We start from the raw sequence: 13551 nt of genomic DNA, 5'->3' as shown, positions 1-13551 counted from the left end.
GTCATCTAATGTAACTCATGCCAACCTGGGGGAGGGCAGCGGACTGACCTCATGTTTCCTTCTATGCATGAGGAGTCCAAGCTGCTTCTTTTCACCTGACAAGGGGAGAGCTTCCCCGGACGGCATGTTTTTGAGACCTTCTAGCTGTGAGGCGACAGCACTACCGACTGTGTTTGAAAGAAACCATACCATCCCCCTGTTGAAGACCCCTGGTGTAGAGGCAGACTTGTTTTCCTCTTCCATTTCCCATGCTCCCTACAGAGTACAGTACAGTACAGTACAGTACAGTACAGTACAGTACAGTACAGTACAGTACAGTACAGTCATGCGTTATTATTATTATTATTATGGGTCATGTGATCACCCATGTCTGTCACTCAGTGCAGTGGCAGTGTCGCCAAGGCTGCTTACCGTTATGAGCAACTTGGGTTTGTTTTTGAGCGGTGCACACCGTCTCCTTTAAAACCCATTTGGGCGGGTGGTGTTTTAAAGCATTATGTTATACTTTAGCTATTGAAAAATAGCAGATCTACAAGCTCGTAGCGCGGCACCGAGTGCCCCGCTACGAGCTGCAGGTATAGGTCTGCTATTTTTGAAAAATCGTGAAAATGTGCCTCAAATCTTTGAATATAAATTCTTTCAGGGTTTCAGTTCTTAACTCAAATCTTTGCTTCTGGGGGGGGAGGTCCCTCGGCGGCATAATTATTACTTGTCATTTTTGGGGTCCTTGACATGAAATATTGAGAACCACCGATACAGAAACATGAGGCTTTTCAGAAAAGAATACATTTTAAAAAGATTTATTTTTAAATGTCGACGTCAGGCCTAAATGGGTTAAAGGGCTATGTGTGTCTGTCTGTCTGTCTGTCTGTGTCTGTCTGTCTGTCTGTCTGTCTGTCCCTATGGGTGTTTAGAGTATGACCTATTGACCTCGTTCCTAGTTAATCACACACACACACACACACACACACACACACACACACACACACACACACACACACAGCATCGCTCAGTTCACACAGAGTGCATAATTATACTGTATATTTCCCCCTGTAAAGTTGCTCGTAAATATTAGTAGTTGCGGGTTGCGTTAAAAAAGAAAATTGCAGGCTTGCTATGCTTCCTAATATAATGTTGTTTAAAGCAGTGTTTCTCAAATGTAATGTATGTTCACGGACGCCCATCTGAAATTAGTACCGAGCCACTGTCAACGGCTATAAAAAAAATCACATCCGTGTGAACTGAGTGGTGCAACTAGCAGGCAACAGTGCAGCACTAATACTATCTCTCTCTCTCTGTTTCTGGCAAACAGCGCCCCTACTGGTAGTCAGTCATACTGGTGCTCATACATACATACATAGGTGAACACATGGGTGAACACGGACATTGCTGTTCCTTGGAGTGGTTGCACCACTCAAAAAATGTGTTGAGATGTATCAACATTTTGCCGGGGACCCGCTGTGTGTGTGTGTGTGTGGTGGGTGTTCGTGCGCATGCGCATGCGCATGCGCACGCATGCATGCACGCACGCACGCACGCACGCACGCATGCCTGTCCCCCCTTGGTGACAAAGAATTGAGGCTAAAAATAGCGGAGACAGGACAATAACCAATCCATCCATACACCTCCCCTCACCTCGCCTGAAGTGGACTGTACTAAATCACTGCATCGAGGAGGGGGACATTTTGAGTTTGCACACTCACACGTAGTCAGAAACTTAAGCATGTCCCACTTTACTGAGTTTGCATACGTGACCCAGTTCATGTTGAGCTGAGGTATAGCTCTGTGTTTAACTGCTGTCGTAGACAATCACTGGTTGCATCAGATCCACAGGGACCTAAAACCATGTCGGTGTCTGTCTGTCTGTCTGTCTGTCTGTCTGTTTGTCTGTCTGTCACTCCCAGCTCCCTCCCATTGTTACATAATTGCCTACTCCCGAGTCACAATTATCTTTGCATAATCATCACTGTTGCTTTTAACAGACAACATCAAAGTGCTCGACTTAAACCTCCCTTAAAGTCTCTCCCTCTTGTAGCTAAAACACAAGAGTAGGCCTATAACTCAAATTAATTGGACACATTCTATCTCAAATGTATAATAACAAGATCGCATGTAGCGCGTCGCAATCCTTTTTTCCCGATGAATCGTTCAGCGCTGTCGTCACAATCGGGGCCTCGGAAAAACTAATGAGAACCACTGACTGGTCTAAATGAAACCTTCACCTCCTCATGGTTCTCCTCCTGCTCCTCAGATCAAAGCTCCCGTGCCGCTAAAGCCTTATTCATGCTGTAGTCTCACGCCGGTGTTTGGGTGCAGTAAATAGCAGATCGACAAGCTCACAACGCATCACGTTCGTGACGCGTTGTGAGCTTGTCGATCTGCTATTCACTGCACGACAGGGCGACAACTGGCGTGCAACGGAAGTATAACTGAGGCTGAGACGGTGCGGATCAAAGCCTCTCTCTTTCACACACACACACACACACACACACACACACACACACACACACACACACACACACTTCGAGAGGAAACCTCGTGTGTGTGTGTGCACGCACACGCACACGCGGACCCGTCAGGATTTGAGTTGTGTAAGCGGCTTTACACTTCCAAAGCCCCGCAGCTGTGTGCTCTGGGCAATTAGGCTGCTGGAACAAAAGGCTGGGCTAATTAATCAGACCGTCTCCTGTGTCAGCACAGCAACCTCTGCTCTCCCTCTGCGGACTACAACCATCTGGGTGGTAGAACTACACTGCCCATATATGCCCCCTGCATGCATACATGTGCCTGCTTCCTCACAATGATGGATTGTGTAAATGGAGCCTTGTTACACTGCAATTTAGAGATGACCATGCAGTGGTGGGGGATTAAAGTATTTGCTGTCAGAAATAGGTGTGCTAACATAAAGGTATACCCCATTCCATTGATTGTTTGTGGGAATGTGAGGAGATGGTCTGTGGTACATTATATCAGGTCCAGTTCCTCTCTGTCCCAAATTACAGTATGTACAGTATACTCAGTATTTATCCATTAAAGGAGAATTCCATGCTAGAATAAGGCTTTCTTTTAGCTTTATTTGTAGTTGTTACGTCCCCACCAAAGAGGTCCAGGTGTTATTTTGTGCAAAAGTGCATTATTGGCTGTTTCCCTAATATATACTATAAGCCCTCAATGGGGGTTGGGTTTTTCGTGCTTATTGTGCGAAATAAGTAGTAAAGTGTGCCGCTTGGGATACTAACACCTGGACCTCTTTGGTGGGGACGTAACGACTACAAATAAAGGTAAGAAAGCCTTCTAGCATGGAATTCTCCTTTACATTGTTGGCCAGATGGCGCTCAATTGCGCTATGTCGGAAAAATGTCAATGCCCCTACGATCAGCTTTTGGTTGAGGAATTTAATGACCAGTTTGGCACATGAGAAACTAACCTGCTGTATTCTTTAAGATATGGGAGAGGTTCTTGGACTTCATTAAGCGAGGTGACATTCAATAGGCTTTGGATGTATTGTGGTTAACTTGAGTTGTCAGCTGTTTGGTGGGGTAAGGAACTGTGATGGGGGACATGTACTTTGTTTGTTTTGCATTCGTGGCCATATCCTGACTGCCAATGTGACTGTGTGTATTCTCTTGTTTGTGTCAGATAGGCTAGCATTCTAGTTTTTCTCTGCATTTGCGTTGCTTCTTTCCAATGTGTGCGGTATAGCTTTCCTTTTGCTGTCTTATCAGATCCTGTCTGGGTCTGGGGCTTCGCTGTGTTTGTGAACAATAGAGTTCCATAACCAGCTGACAGAGGGGACATCTCTCTTGGCTTTTCTCTGTACGGTATGTGTCTGGGTCACTGTCTTTAAAAAAAGCTTCCGTACACCTGTAGGTGAAAAGAATAAAAGCAGGTTTGTATAGGCAAAGAGCAGCAGGCAACATCAACAATAAAAGAAGGAACCCACACACTGCCGCAACTATAGCACGGTACAAGAGAAACGTTTTTATATCAACGTTTCATCATGGAGACCTTGTTTCGCCGGTCTCCAAGAGACCATCTGTCCATCATTTTCTCAACCCCTTTGGCGTGAAGCAGTTGTGATGTGTCCACTGAAGTAAGTGCGTGCGTGCGTGCGTGCGTGCGTGCGTGCGTGCGTGCGTGCGTGCGTGCGGCGTGCGTGCGTGCGTGGAAGGCTAATATTACTATCTCTCCCTCTCTGTGTGTGTTCTCTCTGTCTCTCTCTCCTGTTCTGTACTCACGCACACACAGTCGCACACACAGTCGCGCACACACACACACACACACACGCACGCGCACACACATTGCTCATGGCATGGACTATGGGGTTGAATAAGGATTACAATAGAGATCTGCATTATGCTTATTATGATGATGATGTCGTGATAACAGAGTAAAATACAGACAGACAGACATGCTGTTGTTGGTGCATCGAGGCTAAAATTAAATCGACCAGGCAGTCAATATGAGGTACTCAAAAGGTGCAAACAATGACCTAGGATAGATTACCACCTGTTATTTTTTTTTACAGTATGGTCTCTGTGTGTGTGTGTGTGTGTGTGTGTGTGTGTGTGTGTGTGTGTGTGTGTGTGTGTGTGTGTGTGTGTGTGTGTGTGTGTGTGCGTGTGCGTGTGCGTGTGCGTGTGCGTGTGCGTGTGCGTGCGTGTGTGTATGGTGGTCCGTGCCTCAGATGCTGAATAAATAAAGGTGGGAGAAGGGGCTGGTGGTGTGCAGTGTTGTTTTTGACAGCAAATTTAGATTTTAGTTATAGTCTCTTGAATAGTTTTCATTAATTTTTTTGTCACATTTTAGTCACCTGAAATGTTTTAGTGTTAGTCTAGTTTTTCCAGTTCTAAATATCACAAGATTTTAGTCGATTAAATCTACAGGTGATTTAGTCGACTAAAATATGTTTTGGCGGGCCTTGATTCAGTCGTAATGACTGATTTTATGATGAAAATAGCCGATCTACAAGCTCTGCTAATAGCTCTGCTATTTTCAGCATGCAACCAAGTGTATAATGACTTATACTGGATCTCTTGTCCACTGGTCCCTTCCTAACATTTTAGTCTAGTTTTTATTGTCTCCACCAGGCCGAAGGCATGGGGAGAGAGAGTATGTTTTGTTTGTTGATGAAATTGTCAATATATTTAGTCTTAGTCGTAGTCATCATAGCTTAGTTTTCATGTAGTTTCCATTTAGTTTTCGTCAGTGAAAAAAGGTCTTTAGTTTTAGTCGACGATAACGACACCGGTGGGAAAACCATGCAGGGTCAGGAGGGGGCGGGGGATCGAACCGGGAACCTTCCCATTCCAAGACTGATCCATGCTCTCTATATACCTCCTGATCCTCTGCCACCCGACACACCGCTGTGTTGGGAGCTGATAGACTGGCAATTTACGCTATTATACTATGACCGTTTTTAAAACCGTAATGAGGCTTGACTGGTGGTTAAATCCAGAAAAGATACCACACTTTTATATTGCAATATCATGACATTACGATATATGCTAAATCCCCGATGATATCTACAGTATAGTAGCATAACGCGGGCCCTATAGCAAGGCTTGTCAAACAAGGGACACAGACATTACACATGCACAAAAGCGGACCGTCAGATTGACTGACTGAGAAGATGGATAAGTAGACATGTTGGGAGTCCGGGACTGACTGAGAAGACGCTAGAGGCAGACGGGTAGTATTCACAGCTGCATGTCACCTGGTGTCTTACCGACTTAGCCTCTGCTGACGTTGAGGGAAATGGTCGCAGTGGAAGCACTGAGCACATCCAAGAACAGCAAAATGAAATCCTGTATGTTGCTAACTCTCTCTCTCTCTCTCTCTCTCTCTCTCACTCAGTGTGCTGTTTCGTGGTTCACAAGCGCTGCCATGAGTTCGTCACCTTCTCCTGCCCTGGAGCCGATAAGGGCCCCGACACAGACGTGAGTTAATGCTGCACGCACGCACGCGCGCACACACACACACACACACACACACACACACACACACACACACACACACACACACACACACACACACACACACACACACACACAGACGCACGCTCTTTTCTGTGAGACCTCTTTGCTGCTCATCTCTTGCTGCCATGGCGTTTGATAAGTGTGTCTGGTCGTTACCCGCAGCACTCTGACCCTCGTCTCATGGAGGGCCTGCAGGGCTTTTATTTGTTTTGCTTACATGAAGATACATATCTGTAAGCTTCCATATGATGTGCTACACAGGCAATATTCTCATTGATTTATTATTTCTTTCAATATGCAAGACGATATGAAGGAAAGGGTGCACGAAACCAAAAAGGAAGGAGAAAGATTGTCTAATTTCTATAGTCCAGCGCTCTGATAATGAAAGGTGGAATTCTAGAGGGTGCACCATACCCGGAAAGCAGTGGCGTGCACAGACATTTAGAGGGGCAGGTGCTCAAGTGAAAAAAAAAGGGCACCTTGTGCAGCGCATTTTCGGGCGGGAACCCATTTTGGTGCTTTATAGCTATTGAAAAATAGCAGATCTACAAGCTCATAGCGCGCCACCGAGTGGCGCGCTACGAGCTTGTAGTAGGTCTGCTATTTTTCTTTAATCGAAGAACCACTGACATAGAAACATAGCTTTAGATTGGGGGGGCCTAAATAATATAGTAGAAGCGTTTTTTTTATCAAGATTTGATCAATTTGTAGAAGCGTTTTTTGATCAAGATTTGATCAATTTGATCAATCATGGTCCACACACAAAAAATTAAGAAACCCCCCCCCCCCCCCCCTTTTTTTTGACATTGCCAAAAAGGGCAGGGGGTGCTCTAGCACCCCCTAGTGTCTATCTGTGCACGCCACACCCGGAAAGTATGCGGGAACGCCTATACTGAGTGGAAAAAAAACCCCTACTTTCTGGCCTTGACAGCCCATATAGTACATCCAAACAGAAAGGTCCTGACAGCCCATATAGTACATCCAAACAGAAAGGTCCTGACAGCCCATATAGTACATCCAAACAGAAAAGTCCTATCTATTCTGATTGCTCGATTTCCCGCACTCACTTCATGGAGGCACATAAACTATGAGATTGCTTGATCTGTCTTTGCTTTGGGAGGAAACAGAAAGCTATATAGCTTGCAATCTAATGTGTTTTGCAATCATTAACATTTTTACTAGTATAGACTGGTGCCCGTTGGACAATGGAGATCCCTGAAGTTATCAATTTAGTGCTATCAGTATATTGCCCGTATACTGTCTGTACATATTGGATTTTGTTCTTGTATTAATGCTATGTATAAAGTGTTCATTTTCATGTGATTGAGCTTTAACCCATTTTGGGGCGGGAACCCCTTTTGGTGTTCCAACGAAGCATTATGTTATAGAATGAAAAATAGCAGATCTACAAGCTCATAGCGCGCCACCGAGTGGCGCGCTACGAGCTTGTAGCTCGATGGAACTCCCACACCTTTTCTGAAAGCACTGTGATGCTGCGGAATGATGAAGAGAATCCCCTTCTTTTGACAAAAACACGAGTGGTTCAACATGTGAACATGTCCATTCACAGACTCGGAGTGAAGCATCAGTCAGCCGTCGGTGCGTGCATGCTGCTGTGAAGTGAAGTGCCCCACATTTCTGACAGAACATAAACCTGCGTTAAAAAAAAAAAAAGCAGGGTGGATTGTGGGTATATCGATGTATACCAATGCATTCTCTTCTTTCCCGATACCGATTCTGATACTCATAACTTGCATAAGGTGTGTGTGTGTGTGTGTGTGTGTGTGTGTGTGTGTGTGTGTGTGTGTGTGTGTGTGTGTGTGTGTGTGTGTGTGTGTGTGTGTGTGTGTGTGTGTGTGTGTGTGTGTGTGTGTGTGTGTGTGTGTGTGTGTGTGTGTGTGTGTGTGTGTGTGTGTCATGATCAAAGCAACAAGCTTGTGTTTCACTGTTGAATTTGCTAGATAAGAATCAGACAGTACGTGACAGCCCCAGACCCGCCCCCTGGGACAGCTTGACAGGCAGGTTGCGTGTCACTGCTGCCTGGAAGGAAGAGAAAGGTGTACATTAGATTATAGCCTACATAGAAATGAACTCTACTGTGTATATATATATATCTCCTCTACTGCAAGTCCTCGTCAATGTCTGTTGGAGTGTAAAACAGGGAGAGCATGTGGGGAGATGAGAGTGAGAGATGTCAGACGACCATTGTAACTTTTATATCATGAATATTAATAGCTTGCCCAATACTGAGATTGAGTAAATAAGCATCTGTCTTCTTGTTTTCTATTATCCTATCAGGGAGTTGGTGTTCATATCTTGCTCAATACTGAGAGTATAGATTTGTACTGACTGATTCAAGTGTAGTATAACGTTGTAGTGTCCCCCACCCCCCCCCCCCCCCACCCCTAAGAAAATGGTTTCCCACTGTGTGCAAAACATGCGACTTTTCACACCCAAATTTCGCTTATAGAAGGTCCGGATCAAGGACCAAATATTTGCATTTAGATTTTGGTCCGTTTGGTGTTCACACTTGGCTTTGTAAAGCGTACCAAATATGTAAACAAATGACACGTGGACATGTTAAGCGAACCAAATTGTGGAAAAAAAGAAAAGAGGTCATTTTACGATGGAGGGAGAAAGAACATGAGGGAAATCACTGTCTACACGAGTTGAAAGAAACTCTCCCGCATGAAGGCTCATGCATCGCAGGCTTCGTCATAACTTTGCGTGGCGGCGGCGGCGCATGCTTAAAAATAAACTACTAGCTTACATCGTGTACCGTACCGTACATACCATTCCGTGTCGAAAACTTGTACATCTGTTATATTTGCGCATGTGAACCTCGTATGCTGCCCTTTAATATTGCAATGCACTTTTTTCAGGACTGCCTAAGAAAACAACAGCAGCCAGAGTTTTAACTAGAACTAAGATGAGAGAACATATTACTCCAGTTTTGGCATCACTGCACTGGCTTCCGGTTGTTTTTAGGATTGATTTTAAAATTATTTTACTTGTCTATAAAGCTCTCAATGGTCTCGCACCTTCCTACCTACATGACTGCCTGCCTAAATATGTCCCAAACCGCCCCCTAAGGTCTTCCACCGCCGGCCTGCTCGCTTTGCCCAAAGAAATGGCAACAAAAAAATACGGGGAAGCAGCTTTTTGCTTCTACGGGCCGTCGGCATGGAACAAGCTCCCACTGTACCTTCGTCAGGCAGCCTCTGTAGACATTTTTAAAGCTCAGCTCAAGACCCACTTCTACAACATTGCCTTTAATTGATCTTTTATTTTTTATTTTTTATGTCCTCACTGTACTGCATTACTGCTTGTTTTTTAATGTCGTTGCCTTGCTTTTCTTTTATTCTCCATTGTTCTGTAAAGCACTTTGAGCTGCATTTCATGTCATGAAAGGTGCTATACAAATAAAGTTTTATTATTATTATTATTATTAATTTGCGCTGCGCCTCCTTAGCCCTCCTACATGGATGCGGGTCTACTCTACTCATAGACATATATGCGTCTACTATTAAAATCAACAGTGATCCCTGTAAAAAAGACATGCTTTTAGAACTAATTATTAATGCAGCCTCACAACTGCCGACGCCCGACGGCTATTTTGGCTATCGTCCTGTATTTGGTCCTCTATAAAGTCCGAATGCGTTCACACCAGTAACGAACCGCACCGTGGTTCGTTTGGAAGCGAACCGAGTCCGGCCTTTTGATCTCAGGGTAGAAGACGGGGTTAGGCAAATATCAATGGGATTGGTATTTAAGACAGATACTCAGAGGGACTCTGAGTGCCCACAATATCCTCATACCTGACTAACTACTTATCCAAAGTGAGTGACACCCACGGCCACAACAGGTAGCACCCAGTAGCACCCATGATCTGGTACCACCCAAATATAGAATATTTGCATTCTACTACTCTGCCACTATAATGTAGAACAGTGCTTCTCAAACTCCGGCACGGAGGCCACTTCCATTTTGACTGGCAAGTCAAAAATATGTTTTGAAGTATCCATACCCAAGATATAGAAAATGTTTTTTAAGCTCATGTATCTGAACTCAACATAATAAATATGTTTTAAGCTCATGTATCTGAACTCGACATAATAAATATGTTTTAAGCTCATGTATCTGAACTCAAGACATAATACATGTGTTTTAATCTCGTGCATCTGAAGCCACGGTAATAAAGAAGAACCTTGAACGTCACCTGAGTGTCAGCAGATTCCTGCCAAGCCTTTTCTTATCTGCCCAAGGCAATAATACATGGGACAAGGTTCACTGTGGCTTGTCTGTCCATTCCGATTGAACCAATCGGAATGGAACTCTCATCTCATGTGTCCTCTGAGGAACCAACCAGAAATGATCTCTCATCTTGTGTTATCTCTGAAGACATTTCACCAACTTAAACTCAATCTGTCATTCAGTCAGTCAGACAGACAGACAGACAGTCGTACTATTATGGCGCAGCAAGGAGTTCAACTGGATCAGGAACAGTTGTGCTGTTCTATCTGTCTGGATCTACTGAAGGATCCAGTGACTGTTCCCTGTGGACACAGCTACTGCAGGAGGTGTATCGAGGGATACTGGAACCAGGACGATCAGAGAGGGAGGTTCAGCTGTCCACAATGCAGACAAACCTTCACCCCAAGACCTGTTCTGAAGAAAAACACCATGTTGGCCGAGGTGGTGGAGAGCCTGAAGAAGACAGGTGATACATTTAAGTTATCTTACTAAATCAATAGAGAGATTAAATGACTATACATAAATGGATGTACAAACATATTAAAGGGTTCATTCCAAGGAATTATCTTTCAAGCATCTGAAATAATTTCTGATAGCTTCCATAGTTTTCTGGAGTACAGTAGCCTAATGTAGACACATGTTGTGGTAAACGGTGGTTCATCCTTCTCATAACATCATTGCCATCCCAGCTGTCGGTCTATCATGTGTCTCCTAGGCAACCAGAGAGGTTTTGACGTGTATAACAACAAGGCTATCTTGAGGGCAAGAAATATCTTAGACAGATCGGTGGTAAGGCAGATAGACGGTAACAAGAACAATAGTTATCAGGCAGCGGAGACAGGCTACCAAATAAGTATAATATATACAGGAAAATATAATTAAATAGTTTTCAGATTGATAAATACTGTACATGTATCAATCTATCAACAGGACTCCAAGCTGCTCCCCCTGATCACTGCTACGCTGGACCAGGAGATGTGGCCTGTGATGTCTGCACTGGGAGGAGACTGAAAGCTGTGAACACTTGTCTTCAGTGTCTGGTCTCTTACTGTGACACTCACCTCCAGCCTCACTATCAGTCTCCTGCCTTTAAGAAACACAAGCTGGTCCAAGCCTCTGGCGAGCTTCAGGAGAACATCTGCTCTCGTCACAACAAGGTGAATGACCTTTTCTGTCGTACCGATCAGCAGTGTATCTGCTCTCTGTGCTCCGTGGACGAACACAAAGGTCACGATACGACCTCAGCCGCAGCAGCATGGGCAGAGAGACAGAAAGAGCTCGATACGAGTCAGCAGAACATCCAGCAGAGAATCCAGGAGAGAGAGAAAGACGTGAAGGTGCTTCACCAGGAGGAGGAGTCCATCAACCACTGTGCTGACAGAGCAGTGGAGGACAGTGACACCATCTTTACTGAGCTCATCTCTTCCATGGAGAGAAGACGATCTGAGGTGAGGGAGCTGATCAGAGACCAGCAGAAACGTGAAGTGAGTCGTACTGAAGAACTGAGGAGGCGTGTGGAGCAGGAGGTCACTGAACTGAGGAGGAGACATGCTGAACTGGAGCAGCTCTCACTCACAGAGGATCACATCCAGTTTCTACAGCGTTACACCTCCTCCCTCTCAACGCTCAGTGAAACCACTCACCCAGTCAGCAGCAATGTCTGTCCTCTGAGATACTTTGAAGATGTGACTGTGGCCGTGTCCAAGATGAGGGAGAAACTAGAGGACATTCTTATAGAGGAATGGACAAACATCTCAGAGACAGTGAACAGAGTGAATGTTTCAATGTCAACATCACCAGAACCCAACACCAGAGCTGAGTTCTTACAATATTCACGTCCGATCACACTGGATCCAAACACAGCTCAACAAAACCTATCTCTGTCTAAAGGGAACAGAAAAGTAACAGTGATGGACAAACCACAATCACATCCTGATCACCCAGAGAGATTCACTGACGTATATCAGGTTCTGAGTAGAGTGGGTCTGACTGGACGCTGTTACTGGGAGGTAATAAAAATGTCGTATGAGGGTGCTGTTGAAATAGCAGCCTCATACAAAGATATCGGCAAAATAGGATTTGATGTTGAATGTAGATTTGGATGCAATGATAAATCATGGTCTTTATATTGTACCCCAAAAGGTTATGGTTTCATACACAGAGGTAATAAAACTCCCATCCCAGGCCCTGTGTCCTCCAGAGTAGGAGTGTACCTGGACCACAGTGCAGGTACTCTGTCCTTCTACAGCGTGTCTGACGGTTACGCCATGACTCTCCTTCACACATTCCACACCACATTCACACACAACATCCATGCTGGACTTAGACTTTATTATCCACCTGGAACCACTGCTGAGTTGTGTGAGCTCAAGTAGATCACACTTTTGTTTGATCTCATGTTATGAGATCCAGAATCGTTTCATTATTATTTTATTGCTTTTCTCTGCCTGCTTTGTGAGCTTGTAGATCCACTATTTTTGCTATGTGTTGTATGATATAGTATAGGGGCTTAAAGTAGTTAATAAACCTTTTATATATATATATATATATTTTTTTTGTCCTCTTGTATTCACACACCACATTATCTTGTTGAGATGTAATCATCATTTTATGGATTTGATAATGACATGATGTTAGTTCTGTATGAGTTTTCTGAGTACAACAGAGTGGCATTGCAGATTGAGTGCTTGTAGATCAGCTACTTTCAAAACGTTTATAATCCATTTAGCTTCATGTGTGAGGCGCACCAGCCCCTCCAACGTCTGGCTTTCAGACATGACGTCATGTGGCAGTCAAGTCTATGGACTTTTACTTTGTCTCTGACTTATCCATGGATGATGTGACCTTTCCCTGTGTACACCAAATCTCTCTGCCAACAACGGCAGATCTACACAAGCTCAAAATGTGTGAGCTTGTAGATCTTGTAGACCCCCCCCCCCCCCCCCCCCCCCCACACCACCACCACCACCACCACCACCCTGTGGGGTTGAAGCGGTGAAAGGCTGCTCCAGGGAGATGATTAAATACCAACTATTAATGAAATGTAAACAACAGCTTGCATGTCAGCCACACACCCCCACCCACAGTATCTCTGGACTCAGTGGACTGTAGCCGTCTCTGACCCCAAACATTCATAGACAATATCCTATAGCTGTCGGGCTATATGTCCATATTCTAACGGTTTGGGTGTTTTCTTAACACGTCCGGGGTCCTTAGATTAATCTATCTAAGCTGCTTGGATCAATCTATTACCTTTGGAGCGTAACGCCGAAGTATTGGCAGCTTTGATTCACGAAAGTCCGGCGGGGAATGGTCCCCA

The 13551-nt window shown here is 44.6% G+C and overlaps 2 protein-coding genes across 2 annotated transcripts in view; both read left to right on the top strand.

Moving 5' to 3' along the window:
* prkcab (protein kinase C, alpha, b) overlaps positions 1-13551 on the top strand; it is a gene marked incomplete at its 5' end in the record, with an annotated part of 225968 nt that overhangs the window by 77414 nt on the left and 135003 nt on the right. The window contains one exon of the mRNA XM_083779270.1: positions 5857-5939. Coding sequence (XP_083635396.1) covers positions 5857-5939 — 83 coding nt within the window. The remainder of the gene's footprint in view (positions 1-5856; positions 5940-13551) is intronic.
* Positions 10449-12607, top strand: LOC310868801 (E3 ubiquitin/ISG15 ligase TRIM25-like; the record flags this gene model as incomplete). Its single annotated transcript, XM_083779271.1, has 2 exons — positions 10449-10698; positions 11163-12607. 2 exons carry the CDS (start codon positions 10449-10451, stop codon positions 12605-12607), a joined length of 1695 nt encoding a protein of 564 aa, XP_083635397.1.

Source organism: Protomyctophum parallelum, assembly GCF_964188405.1.
Source record: "Protomyctophum parallelum genome assembly, chromosome: 13".
NCBI classification, from domain to species: domain Eukaryota; kingdom Metazoa; phylum Chordata; class Actinopteri; order Myctophiformes; family Myctophidae; genus Protomyctophum; species Protomyctophum parallelum.
The sequence above is the reverse complement of the archived record's forward strand: the minus strand, read 5'-3'. Positions and strand labels throughout refer to the sequence as shown.